The 14,883-nt window shown below is 30.2% G+C and overlaps 1 protein-coding gene and 1 long non-coding RNA gene across 5 annotated transcripts; both read left to right on the plus strand.

The window, feature by feature from the left end:
- The first annotated feature begins 501 nt into the window (after window positions 1-501).
- LOC121211133 (uncharacterized) lies at window positions 502-2,232 on the plus strand. Its single transcript, XR_005906494.1, has 3 exons — window positions 502-553; window positions 998-1,073; window positions 2,185-2,232. It is a non-coding gene; the product is annotated as an uncharacterized lncRNA (long non-coding RNA).
- Window positions 2,233-11,138: 8,906 nt separating this feature from the next.
- LOC107886081 (phosphatidylinositol/phosphatidylcholine transfer protein SFH11) lies at window positions 11,139-14,715 on the plus strand. Of its 4 annotated transcripts, XM_016809906.2 has the most exons (12): window positions 11,139-11,844; window positions 11,944-12,043; window positions 12,175-12,441; window positions 12,721-12,798; window positions 13,096-13,197; window positions 13,319-13,368; window positions 13,462-13,570; window positions 13,694-13,771; window positions 13,852-13,962; window positions 14,046-14,087; window positions 14,162-14,218; window positions 14,318-14,715. In XM_016809906.2, the coding sequence occupies exons 1-11, from the start codon at window positions 11,459-11,461 to the stop codon at window positions 14,204-14,206; spliced, it is 1,368 nt and encodes a 455-aa protein (XP_016665395.2). In that variant the 5' UTR covers window positions 11,139-11,458; the 3' UTR covers window positions 14,207-14,218; window positions 14,318-14,715. The 4 variants fall into 4 exon arrangements, 2 of the variants coding, with proteins under 2 accessions (XP_016665395.2, XP_040939405.1); XR_001680634.2 differs by having other exon boundaries at window positions 13,852-14,087; XM_041083471.1 differs by lacking the exon at window positions 13,096-13,197 and having other exon boundaries at window positions 11,141-11,844.
- The last annotated feature ends 168 nt before the right edge of the window (window positions 14,716-14,883 follow it).

Genomic DNA, 14,883 nt, shown 5'->3' on the forward strand with positions numbered 1-14,883 from the left:
ACAAATGTGTGATGATAAAATTGTACAAGTGTAATATATGTATTTGAACCCTTGGAATATAATTGTATATTTACTTAATTTTAGAATAAAAGATATTTATTAATTAAATAATTAAATAATGAGATTAAGTAAATTAAATAATGACAATTGTAATGAATTTATTGGTACAAATGTGAAATATAAGTGTGTACAATTGTAATATTAGTATTTAATATTAAATAAGATATTTATTAATTAAATAATTATATTATGAGATTTTTATGTAATAAATATATTAAATTATGACAAATGTATGGTAAAATTTGTGACATGTGTAATAATAAAAAATGCATACAAGTGTTAAATAAATATTTGTTATTAAATAGATTTTAAATATAGATATTTTATTTTTATTATTATATTATATATATATATAGTAAATAAATAAAGAAAAGAGAAAGGAAACAAAGAAAAGAAACAGAATAGGCAAACGAAAAGCAGGGGAAGGAAAGAAAGAAAGGAGAAAGAAAAGAAAAAGGGAGAATTAGGGTTTGAAGGTTTGGAAGTTTAATAGGTAAGTTAATTTAGCCCTTTTTACTTAATTTTGATGTTTTAAAAGCTTTAGAACAAAGTTGTGATGAAATTAAATTAATATTTTGAAAGTTATTAGAATTCTAAATATTGTTCATGTTGAATAAAAAAATGAATTAGGGTTAGATTGATAGGAATTCAAGTTAGAAATGAAATAAGGATTGAATTGTAAAGTAATTCATAAGTTTTATGTTGAAGGGACTAAATTGACGAAACTTTCGAAATTAGGAAAATATGCTGAAAATTTAATAGTTAAGTATGAGTTTGGACAAAATTTGAATAGAAATGAAGTATGAATTGAGATAGAAAAAGTAAGTGAATTTAGTTAAGATTAAATTGAAATTAAAGTAGAAATTGAATCAAAATTTATTAATTAGATATAAATTAGTAGAGAATTAACGAATATGAATTGTTTTAATTCCCATAGCTAATGTTGTCTCGGGAAATCTCGGTTAAGCAAGGAAAAATGGCAAAGACAACGGGAGTTAGCTCGAGAAAATACGGTTTGTATTTCTATAATCCGAACTCAGTCATTATTTGTTATATTTATATACAGATGACAATTGTTAGTGTTAGAATTATGATATTTTACAATTGAAATGGATTGATTTTGGTATGTGATGAATTTATCAAATTTATATTGATTGAAATCATTTTGATTGAATTTATATTAATTGAAATATAATATATATATATGATTTATGTAAAAATTTGAATATTGAATGAATGTTATATTGAAAAAAAAATTATATTGATTGGAAATATGAGGGAATTGATATGAATATATGTGATTATTAGAATGGTATATTGATGAAAGACTTATTAAATTGAGAAAGTGAATCAAATACCCTATTAACAGTATCGGACCAGATTGGATACAAATGGCATGCCATTGGATTTGTGATGTGATGGGGAGATTTGTAGTTCGGCCGAGAAGATATTTCTGTTATTATATACTTCAGTTTATCCGAAGAGGCATTTAATGCCTTATTGTTGTGTTTGGGAGGATATGATATACTGGTGTGTTATGGAGGATTTATAATATTCCAGGTGTGTTTGGGTTGGAAATTCTGGTGTGTTTTGGTTGGATATTCTAATGTGTTTGGGAGGAATCTGCGTATCTATCAGAGTCTGAGTCTTGTTAATAGCGGTAAATAAGTGAAAAGATAAATCGAGTGAATTTGATTGATTGAGCTATTGGAATGAAATGAGAAATTGAATTGAGAATTGAAATTGAGATATGAGATTGAAAACATGAACCAAAAGGTTCATGAAATGAGTGAAGTTCAAATGGATGATGATTGATGTTAGAATGAATTAAAATGGTATATTGTTAAGAAGTAAAGTGTGAATACAAATGAATTGTGAATATATTGTAAAGAATTTATACGGTAAGCAAATGAAAAGAATTGAGCAAATATGTTGTTTTGTTTGTTATATGGCTTGTATAGAATTTTTATGGTAAGTAAATGAAACTTATCTATAAAATAAATAAATGAATAGTTATATTTGTTATTGTGATTTTAAGTTTAATTGTTATATTATCAAGTGTTTGGATTATAGAAATATCACTGAGTATACCATACTCAGCGTACGGTTTGTTTCCATGCGCAGGTAAAGTAAAGATAGAACGTTGAATCAGCATCCCAGGCCGATCCCGAATTCAATGAGGTAAAGTGTGTTAATTATGGGTAATGGCATGTACCTAGGATGTCTTATGTGTGCGTCATTTTGAAATTGTAAATGTAAGGATGAAATAAATAAATTTAGGTCTGGTTATGGTATAAAATAGGATTTGACTAATTTGGTATGAATTTGAATTTTTATGGGACAATGTCAGATTGATTTTGGAATTCCCTATTCTGAATTGGGAAAATCATTAAAAGTTGTATAAAAATAATTATGAGCTATAATTTATATGCTTAGAATCTTTAATGAGTCTATTTTTAAGAGAAATAAACGGGAACATCATCCAAGTCCTATGCTATGAGATAATTAAATTTTAGTAAAAAAGGGTCGAAGTTGTCAAATAGCAGACCAAGGGTAACTTTGAGGAATAAACTGTACTAATTGGCAATATTAAAAATTCTGAAAATTTTATGGTAGAAAGGTATATAAATCTAGTTTTAAGGAAAATTAACGGAACTTAATTTGAAGTTTCATAGCTCCAGTTATAAATATTTTAGTGACTGCTGCTCAAGAAGACAACTTTGACATAAACATAAGAAAATAATGGAAATGTGTGTAATTATTCTGTAAACTCCGGTAATGCTCTATAACCCTCTTTTGGTGATGGTTTGGGGTTAAGGGGTGTTATAATTTTTGGTATCAGAGCTATCAGGTTTAGCCGATTCTCGGACTAAATTGAGCTCGAAATTGAGTCTAGAGGTACATGCCAAAAGTTAAGTTGAAATTGAATCGGGATCGGATGCTGATATAATTGTTTGCTTTTGTTTTATAGTGTAAATATTAGAAGAATATGTTGATAGAATTGATTATAAGATGTATGCTGAAAATGAAGAGTTTTGTGGATAAAATAAAAACTGAATCGTTAACATTGAGTATTACCCTAATGAGTAATTAACCACTAAATGTTGAATGATGAAATGATAGAGAAAGAAATGATACATAATGTTTGGAATTATAACTGATATTCTTTAGTGAATATAAGAAACTGTATTTGTTATGATATCTGGCCCTCCTGTTTTTCAATCGGTTCCCGAAGTGTTTCAAGGTACAGAGTTTGTCTGAATGGGTAACATATCTGTTGTTAATATTATGTACATATAGTGTGGAAGAATTGAAAATCACAGCTGAAAATGATCTTGAAAGAATTGAAATTTGGTAAGAGAATATTATCAAGGCTATAAATGAATTGCTTGGTTCGTCAAATAAATGATAGAAAGGTATGATATTCTACTGAAAGATTTAGCTTGCCAGTAATGGAAATATTGATTTATGTTGTGACTATGAAATGACTATTTGGAAATTTTTTGAAATGAGTTCTGAAAGAAGTATATGTTAGTCAGAGAATCATTATTAGAAATGCAAAGAAATTTTTGAAGCTTAAACAGGGTCATATGATTGTAACTGAGTATAAAATGGAATTTGTTTGATTGAATAAGTATATCAAAGGGTATATTCCAATAGAAACCATAATGTACAAGTGGTTTGAAGATGGTTTAAATGAAAACATAAAGTCGAAGAATGTAGAATAAAGAGCAAAATATGAGTTAGATATGATTCTTTTGATCATTATCTTAGTGATTGATTGAAGAGAGTTGAAAAAAATATTATTTAAATTGCAAGACAGAGTACCACAGTTATCAGAGGTAGATTACTCTATAACCCAGAAATGCGAGTAATAGTCGAAGTGTGACAAAGGATTTCCCTGTAAAATCTGGAGAATGAATATCAGCCATGGTATATATATGTTAATTGTATATAAGAAGATTTATCTCTACCGGATGTCATTACAGGTACTTTCTTCTTTATCGACACTAATATGATTATTCTAAATTGATCTTGGTTTGACTATTCATATGATTACATAAGTTCAGTATCTATTAAAGATAGAGGTGTGCATGGGCCGGGCCGGGCCCATAAAAAATTTCGGCCCGTTTCAAGGCCCGGGCCCGGCCCAGCCCGAAATATGGGCCTGAAAATTTGTCCAAGACCAGCCCGAGAAAAAAATGGTAGGCCCGAGCTCGGCCCGGCCCGGCCCGGTCATATTTTTTTTTGCTTAAAAAACTTTAAAATATAACAAATCAAATACATTTAAAACATAAAAAACAAATATTAAAACAAAAAATAAATAAATAATGGGACTAAAATAATTATTAAAATAATACATAAATTAAAAATATAATAAAAAGTAATTATATTAAAATTGAAAAATTGAAACAAATTAAAACTAAATTAAGAATTAAATTATATTAATAACAAAAGTTTTACAATATCAAAATAACATCAAAACAACAAAAAAAGTAAAGTAAAAGTACTAAAGTTATTTAAAATTAAAAATAAAAAAATTTTAAAATAATTTAATATTAAAATCAGGCTAGGCCGGGCCGGGCCCGGGCCAAAAAAATCTTACCCGAGGCCCGGCCCATTTTCTAAACGGGCCTCGTTTTTTGTCCAAGCCCGTTTTTCGGGCCTATATTTTTACCCAAACCCTCCCATTTTTCGGGCGGGCCTTCGGGCCGGGCTGGGCCGCCCGGCCCATGCACACCTCTAATTAAAGATTTGCCTGTTGAGTTTGCTGAAATTTTTTTGGGTTGAAGTATTAAATTTTCCCGATTAGTATTTATGGATTGATAAGATCTGCAAGAACTGTTTGATAATGATACTACTATTTTCTGATTGATTTGATGTTATTACTGTTTGATGTGATTTCAAGAACGGAATAGTTAATTCTACATGATATGGTGGTAAATTGTAAGCAAAAGTGTATTATACTGCAAGGTTAGAACGATGAAATCTTTTGTTGAAACGGAGAAGATTGAACTAATTGTTTATTGTGATATTGAACATGCCAACACAGATATATGCCAGAAAGGGGTCATGGTTAAGCTATTTTCCTTTGAAACCCTAAATTTGAAATTTTCAGTAGTGTCGGAACAGTGATTAGAGATCACTAAATCCGAAAAATGAGTAGAAAATATTAATAATTTAGTGAATATAAGTTAAATGTAAAGTTAGTAAAATTTTTGAAATAGCGAATAGTGTACTAGAAATAAATATTTAAAAAATTAAAATCGAAAACGAGATATTGAGAGTTTGAAAATTTTAAAACGAGCCATAAATATTTTTATAAATATTTATGGAGTGTTAATAAGTTAGTATTAAAGTTTCGTCAAGAAATTTTAAAGTTTCGATAGTTAATTGAATAAAAAGGACTAAATTGTAACAAATGTAAAATTATGGGAAATGATTAAATAGCTTAAATGATAAAAGAAAGAGGGTTTAAAAGGCAAATAAACCCAAGGCTATTTGGGCTGGATGGCAAGGGCATGAAATAAGCAGGAAAATTGATGAATTAAGGGCAAAATTGAAATATTGTAAAATTTACTCAATAAAGCTAGAACTAAGTGGAATTATCTAGATTTCTCATTATTTTTCTGCATTCTCATCAGAAAAAACACCATAGAAGGGTTTTATTAAGCTCGTTTTTCATATTTTTACTGCAAGTAAGTTCAATTCTTGATTATTTCTTGAAATTTTTGTGTTTTTATGACTTTTACAACTAGGTCCACTTGTTGAATTCATTAGTTTTTGATTTTATGAAAGAAATTGGAAGTTGCTATGAATATTTTCTGGAAGTATATGATTATTTAGCATGGAATTAGGTCTTTAAATTGTTTATATGCTAATTTTATTGAAAGAATTGAATAGAAAGTGAATGTTTGGGACTTAATGGTGAAAGAGTTTGAAGTCAGGGTTTTATGTGGAAATTCTGAATTTAAATAATTTTGAAATAACTTATAATGTCTAGGTAAAGCATTAATTGGGAAAAATTAGCTTCATTGAGGGGTTAATTGATCAAGGACTGAATTGTATGAACTGTGAAATTTGGGGCAAAAATCGAAATCAACATTTGCACTAAAACAGTTTTGGACAGCAGCAGTAGTCTAACTTTGAAAAATCACCAAAAATTTTAGAAATCTAAGTATAGAATGAATAAAATATGAAATTAAAGCTTATCGAGTCTAGTTTCTTATAGAAGAAACAGTGTAAGCAACAGAATTGTAAATCATGAGATATAATATATTTTGTAAGACAATGTCAGAATGAATTCGGGTTCCCCTGTTCTGACTTTGAAAAATCATAAAAAATTTAATAAAAATAATTAGGGGCTTAAATTTATATGTTTAGAATCTTGAATGAGTCTATTTTCAAGAGAAACAAACGGGAAAATCATTTGAATCTTGTACAAGGAGATAATTAATTTTTAGTGAAGAAGGATCGGAACCATCAGACAGCAGAATTAGGGAGACTTCAATGAATAAACTGTATTAATTGGCCCCACCAAAAATCATGAAATTTTTATGGTAAGAATATATGTGAGTCTAGTTTTATGAAAAATTAGCAGATCTTAATTTTGAGTTCTGTAGCAAAAGATAAAAATAATTTAGTAACTTTGACACGAATTGACAGCATTGGAATATACATAAGTAAATAATGAAATTATAGATAATATTACTTATAAGCGGGTTGAAGATGAAGTCAATACTGATAATTGAATGATTTTACAATGATAGATCGAGAACCCGAAGCAAGTCGAGGAAAAGAAAAAGGTAGCTGATTAGTCCCTGAACTTTCACAAATTTTGCAAATCGACCCAGGTAAGTTCATATGGTTGAAGTTTAATGATTATATGTTTATTTTATGAATTATATAATGTATGATAAAATATATTTATTGATGAATAGAGAATAAAATAACAACCCGAAAATCGAATAAATGATCAAATTGAGTGGAACGTCGGATTTGAGTACTCCTGATCAGTGACAAGTGATAAGTGGTAGCTTTAGCTACACTTATCTGATCAATGACAGGTGATAAGTGATAAGTGATAAGTGGTAGTTTTAGCTACACTTATCTGATCAGTGACAAGTGATAAATGATAAGTGGTAGCTTTAGCTACACTTATCTGATCAATGACAAGTGATAAGTGATAAGTGGTAGTTTTAACTACACTTATCTGATCAGTGACAAGTGATAAATGTGATCAGTGTAAGACCGTGACAGGACTATGACTTCAAAAAGTGATAAGTGATCATACGCAAGACCATAGTTATACTATGGCAAAGTGAAAGTGAAGTACTCAATTTTCCGTAACCGTTCCCTAATTTGGTTAAAGAATGATATGTGACAAATAGGCCGAAAAGAATTAAAGGAAATGGATAAGTGGTAGTAAGTTTATACAAGGGAACTCACCAATGACTGTGGTTGACAAGTGAACTTAATAATTGTGTATATTGTATAAGTGTATAAATATTTGGTAAGATTTATGTTTTATGCCTATGAACTTACTAAGCTTCTATAAGCTTACTTGAGTGTATTCAATGTCTCTTGTAGATTGACGTGGAAGTATACGGAGGATCGGATTAACACAAAGGATCACACTATCCAGATTATCTCCGGTAGCTTTTGTAAATTTCCTTTTTGATTTATATGGCATGTATAAGGTTTGATGATTATATAAATGCTAAGACTTGTTTAATGAATATACATTAAAGTAAAGAATGATGAATATGTTAAATAGTATGATTATAATAGAAGTATAATTTGGTATCAAATTGATTGAAATGAATTGGTTGCTTGAATTGGTCTCGGTTTTAAAATTTGCAGGGAAGGTTAGATATTTATAAAAGGGTTATATTGAACAAAAAAAAATACTTTGGGATTTTGCGAAAAATTCCCTATGGTTTCGATTTAATTCTGGTTTGGTCTCGAAGTATGTTTTGGGCTTTGGAGGCCCATCTAAAGGACGTCATGACATGTTTTAGTAAATGAATAGTATTTAACTCGTATTAACGAAAAAAATTAATTCGGTAAACTCCGGTAATGCCTCGTACCCTATTTCGGCGACGAATACGGGCAAAGTGTGTTACATTTAGTATCCATTTTCATGTATCATGTAACATCCTTTTCATATTATAATCCTCGTATCATATCAAATATTCTATCCATTGAATCATTGGAGTTCCGATGGATTTTTCAACAGTACACTCAAAGCGTACATTTCCATATTCTATCAATTCATATTCAAAAATAACCCTTAGGACGTTTAATCATCAAGCACTCTCTCATGTGATTGTAGCTAATCAGGATTACCTTTTCAGGTCAAATCCTATCCGCCTTAAGTTACCGTAGTGAATCAGAATTAAAATCAGGAACAAATCCTATTCACTTTGAGGTATTATAGTGAATCAGGAACAAATCTTATCCACTTTATATTCTCGAGAAGGCTTTTGTCAGATTAACCGTCCAGGTTATCTATTTTTGCAACACATGCAAGAACTCTTTAATTTGGGAAATCACCTATATACATCCGAAACCCAATATTCAAACATATTTTATCATTTTCAAGTAGTTTCAGAACATGTATTATTTCTTTCATTTCAACATCCATACATTTCATATATTCAATTCAAACATCATATAAAATACAATACAATATTTAAATTGATATATTTACATGTTCATTCCAGTTATACGAACCTACCTAACTAAATTGGAGAAATACCAAGATTTATGGGCATTTTGGTAATTTATCGTTTTCCCAAATATCACCTGATCTTAAATTAATAATTTCATTCAATTTATTAATTTAGATAATAAAACAATTCATTCCCTTCAATTTGGTCATTTTTGACATTTTTACAAAATTGCCCCCTAAAGTTTTACTTTTATTCAATTTAGTCCTTGAGCCTAAAACATGCAAATTAACCATTCTAGCTGAATATTCATAAATATTTTCCTCCTCATGCTCTCCATTCCACGTCCTTGACGTATATATCATGCTTATAAGTAACATTATCTATAATTTCACTATTGACTTATATGTATATTCAAAGCTATCCATCCGTGTCATAGTCACTAAATTATTTTTATCTTGAGTTACAGAACTCCAAATTAAGATTTTCTAATTTTCCATGAAACTAGGCTCATATATCTTCTTACCATAAAATTTTCAGAATTTTTGGTTTAACCAATAAGTACAGTTTATTCTTTAAAGTTACCCCTATTCTGCTGTCTGATAGTTACGACCCTTCTTCACTAAGAATTAATTGTCTCATCGTACGAGATTCAAATGATGTTCCTGCTTATTTATATTGAAAATATACTCATTAATAATTTTAAAAATATAAATTTAAGCCCTTAATTATTTTTATCCAATTTTTGACGATTTTCCAAAGTTAGAACAGGGGAACCCGAAATCATTCTGAACTTGTCTCACTAAATTTATTATATCTCACAATTCACAATTCCATTACTTACATAATTTCTTCTATAAGAAACTAGACTCAATAATATTTAATTTTATATTTTTTTCATCCTCTAATTCGATTTTCACAATTTATGGTGATTTTTTAAAGTTATCCTACTGCTGTTGTCCAAAACTGTTTTAGTGCAAGATGTTTATTTATCATGTTTATAACATCCTTATTTTCTTTCTCTACACTATTTCTCATTACTTTCTCTTATTTTCTCTTCACTAACATATCAAGAACATAAGACCATATATAAGAAAACTCTACTATAACATTATTTTCATGCTTTTTCAATAATAACAATCTTAAAAATATATTGAAATCTTCATGTTCTTACCCTGTCCTATGGATTTCAATCTTCAACTTAATTTTTCTTTCTCCTCCAGCTTATATTTCTTGAATCTAACTTGATATTCTAGCTCCTCATAGTCTCCTTGTCATCTTTCTCTCTTGATGGCTATGGAACTTCTTTTGATTTCAAAGTAAAAATGGTGAATTTTTGGTGAAAGGACCAAATTATAAAGAAAAAAAAATTCTTTTCTTCTCTTCTAACGTTGGTTGCATGGAAAAGATGGATGGGGTGTGTGTGTGTGTGTGCGCGCGTGTGTGTTTGTGTTTTTTTTCCACACACACATATATATATACTAAATAAAATAATAAAATAATCATAAATATCTTATTAAAATATTAATAAAATAATATTTATCTAATTAATTAATTTAAAATATCATCAACATAATCATCACATTCTAGAATTCTCTCTCTTACTAATTGACCATTTTGCCCTATATAATCTTTTAAAATTCCATCATTGAGTCATCACTTAATTTGGGGAAATTATGATTTAGTCCCTCATAATTCTTCACTTATTCAATTTGGTCCAAATTCATCCATTTTCCTTAGTTTCTAGATTATTCCACCCCTAAAATATTTTCACTATTGGTCCTTTAACTTTTTCATATTTACACTAACCCATCAAATTTTGAGTATTTACTCTTGGGCAACAAAACTTTTTTCACTTGTACAATTTAGTCCTTTATTAAATTAATAATGTAATATATAATAATATACTTCCCAATGTTGACATAATAAAATTGCTCTTTTTGTCACTTTATTTCCTTATTTTACTATATCAAAGATAATATCTTACTGTAAAAATTTTCGGAATATTACATAACTCCTCTTTGATTTGGCACCCCGAATGATCTGGTTTGATTCAAACAACATTGGTTTTTAGATGTTTTGCTGCTTTGAGAGGAAACAAAGATACCGAAGTATTGATCCTATACGTAAGGAAAAAATGAATAAAAAAGAAAAAAAACCAAGCCCAAAAAATCAGAATTCAGATGTGTAAAACTTTGAGTTACTTGCTTTTAGGCTGTTATAAGATTCCTTGTCAATCAGATTAATGCAAACACACACACACACATATATATATTATTACAACAAAGTATCACATTCCTTTCCTCAAATTTACTTGTTTCAATAACAATTTTTCATTTTCTCTGTTCACTTTTTCTTTTCACTTTTGACTTTTTATATATTTTTATTTGTTTCCTTTTCATTTGTTTCTCCTTGTGGTTTTATTCTCTTCATATCTTGGTTGCCACTTTTGGCATTAATTTTAGTTAGATTCTCAACAAATTTTGCATAACAAGAAATTTCCAACTTTTTCTTTCTAAATTCCTTACACGTTTCATATTGGCTAATGATTGTTCAGACTTGAACTTCAAGACAAGAGCATGTTCAACATTGATCATTGTTCAATCATATGTTGTAATCGCAGCAGGTCAGAACATTGATTGTTTAATTTTCTTTAACACCATTGGGATCTCTTTAAAAGTGTTTTTTTTTCTGAGTTGAAACATAAAATTTCAATCAGAGCGCATATGAATAAATCAGATGAAAAATATAGGGAAATAATTATAGACAAAGGTAGTGGAGGAGACAATGACTCTCCCCATAGAGATGCATCTCAGTTTTCGAAGGTGATGAATAGGCCTATCCATCCGCCCATTGAAACCCATTTCCTCATTCCTCCTCCTCCGCGAAAAGAAGCGGAGAAGCCATCTTCATCGGGACTTAAGTCCGTGCTTTCGTATCCGCTCAAGGTTCGAGATTCGTTGAAGAAACTCGGAAAGAGCAAAAGCATGGAAAGGATCCTTGAAGGGACTCATGATCCAAAAGATGAACAAATTGTTCAGTCGTTCCGTGAATTACTTTTCCTTGAGGATCAGTTTCCTGCAAAACACAATGACTATCATACACTTCTACGGTAAAGTGAACGCAATGTTATTATTAAATGTAACAAATATATATACATATATATGTATGTATATATTGATCAGTGATGGAGCTCTCCTTGTGCATTTAGGTTTCTAAGAATGAGAGATTTTGATCTGCAAAAAGCAAAAGAAATGTTTCTGAATTATCTTCAATGGCGCAAGGACTATGGAGTTGATGCAATCCAAAAGGCAAGTATAATTCAAACTATATCTTATCCTTTTATACATGAAATTTAAACATAACATTGATAAGCTAAGGACCACATGCATTGTTTGCTTAAATTTCTCATTGTCTAGTAATGTAAATCTTTGTCATCCAGGAATTTAAGTTTACTGAGCTCGCAGAGGTGAAGAAATGCTACCCTCATGGATTTCATGGTGTCGATCGAAGTGGTAGACCGGTATACATAGAAAGGGTTGGGATGGTAGACCTGAATGCATTACTTCAAGCAACCAGCATAGACAGATTTGTAAAATATCATGTATCAGAACAAGAGAAAACACTAAATTTGAGATACCCTGCATGCTCAATTGTAGCCAAGAGGCATATAGCATCCACCACAAGTATCTTAGATGTGAAGGGAGTTGTAAGCATCTCTTCCCTTCTTAATTCCTCCACAATTTTGTTCATCATTCAAGGGAGGGACATGAAAATGTTGCTTCTCTAGCTGAAAGAGTTTTACTTGTATATAATCTTGTATTGAAGTTGCATCATAGTATGATGCATATGAATCGAGATCGATGTTTTCCTTTTTTTACTCGCAATCATGACAATATATATATAAAACCATTTTGGAGAATTCTAGAAAATTTGATCACTTCCTACTAGTAAGCTCTAAATTTATGTGAATGTTATCTTTGGCAAGGGGATGTCTAATTTCTCAAAGCCTGCAAGATATCTTTTCATGGAAATTCAGAAGATTGACAGCAACTACTACCCAGAGGTAAGTTCAATTCCATTTTGTTTTTCACTAAGATTAATAAACTAGGGAGAAGAAAATAGTGGGAATGGTCAACTTGTGAAGCCAGGTTACAATCAATGATATGTTGACTGATAGCCAAAGTGTCCGATCGGGATGCATACTGCTTGTGACGGATTATTAAAACATTATTTGAGGCAACTAGTAGGAGAATCTCTATTTCATTAGCTTTTATTATAGTAGAAAATTTGTTCAGTATGCAAACACAGCTTGTTCTTCCAATCAGACACAAATTTTGGTAAATGACATTTGTTCTTGTAGACTTTAAACCAGCTCTTCATTATCAATGCTGGTTCTGGGTTTCGGATGCTTTGGAAGGTTCTCAAGGCGTTTATCGATACTCGAACTTTGGCTAAAATTCATGTACAGATTGAAGCATTCAATTTCCTTTATTGCATATGGTGGCATTGAAGTCTATATATATATATATATCCTTCTCAAACAAGGGAAATGTTTAATTAGGGAAGTGATTATGATGTTTCAGGTGCAGGGATCTAATTACCTTGGCAATCTCATTGAAGTCATTGATCCAAGGTATGGTATAGATATTCATGTAGTAAAGTTAGCAGTTGACGTCTATATTTATGCATATAAGCCACTAATTATTGCTATCATTTAATTCAACAGTAACTTGTCGGTGTTTCTTGGTGGAAGCTGTACATGTGCTGATTATGGGGGTTGCTTGTTAAGTGATAAAGGACCCTGGAAGAACCCAGAAATTACAGAGATGCTTCAGGTGGACTCATGCTTAGTAGAAAGGCATTCTCTCTAATTATTAATGTTCCATTTGTATGAATAAATGTGAACATGGTTTCACAGATTCACTACAAATATTATCCCCCCCTTTTTTTTATCACAGGCAATTTCTACAACAGAAGATACCAATAATGAAGGAAACGTTGACCTAGCTTCAGGAGATGCTTTGATGCATAATATGGTGAGCATCTCTATGTATGTGTGTGTGTCTATGTATGTGTATATAGATTGAAGTTGAAGGCTAAATTGGAGTGAAAACAGGAAAATGATAAAAGTAAAGAAGACATGGGAAAGGAGGAAAGGGGAATGAGTGATAAGTTTGCACCACAAAAAGTAATGGCACTGGAAGCTTCACTTGTAGACACCAATAAAGTAAGTAGTACAGTTTCACCTCTTGTATCTGACAAAACAAAAGAGATTCAATGGAAATATTTTTTATCATCTTTATGGGACAGAAAATTGATGCATTGGAAGTGGCACTTGAGGATACCAAGATGGTGAGTATAAAAAAACACCTTCCTTGTGCTTGCCACTTTAAATCAGATCATTTTATTAGGAATTTTTTTGACAGGTGTTGAGAGGGCTTGCACAACATATTAAAGATCTTAATATTTGAACTTGCTGACAAGTATGATCAAGTTGAAAATATTTAACGACATTTTACTTTGCTTTCACTGTAAATACCCATGAATTATGATGCCATATGGGTTTTTTTTCTTCTCCTCAGGATTGTTGGTTACCAGCAAGCTTGTTACATTGTTAAGCAGAGTTCAAATGGGAAGTCAAAGGCATTTCGTATGCACTTTAGGAGTGATTGTTGATGAAAGCCAATCAAAGTCCCAAACTTGATGGTGCAAATTTCAAACAATATTTCAGTGTATTTTCTAGAACGCCATTAAAGTAGGCCAATGTAGAAATCTAGGATACATTAGGGAACCCAGGAATAATTGCCACCCAAACAGATAGAACTCTCTAACTGTAGTAAAAAATACAACATACCCAAGAAAATACCTTTTTTTTCTTTTATTTAAAACTTGCAATTATTGAACTTAATAAACCAAAATATATTCTTGGAACAATTTGTAAAAATAAATCTGAATCAAATGATTTTAACTCAGATTTTTTAACACATTTCTTTCCTATTCAACCAAGACTGCATGTTTTAACATGCTTAATCTACAGTATTTTCACCCATCCATTATTAAATAGATAAATTACAATGTTATTAAATTATTATTAAGTTTATGTTTTGGTCATTTAATTTCAAAATTGCTGTTGGATAGCCTTTTTCTA

Source organism: Gossypium hirsutum, chromosome A12 (assembly GCF_007990345.1).
Source record: "Gossypium hirsutum isolate 1008001.06 chromosome A12, Gossypium_hirsutum_v2.1, whole genome shotgun sequence".
Lineage (NCBI taxonomy): Eukaryota > Viridiplantae > Streptophyta > Magnoliopsida > Malvales > Malvaceae > Gossypium > Gossypium hirsutum.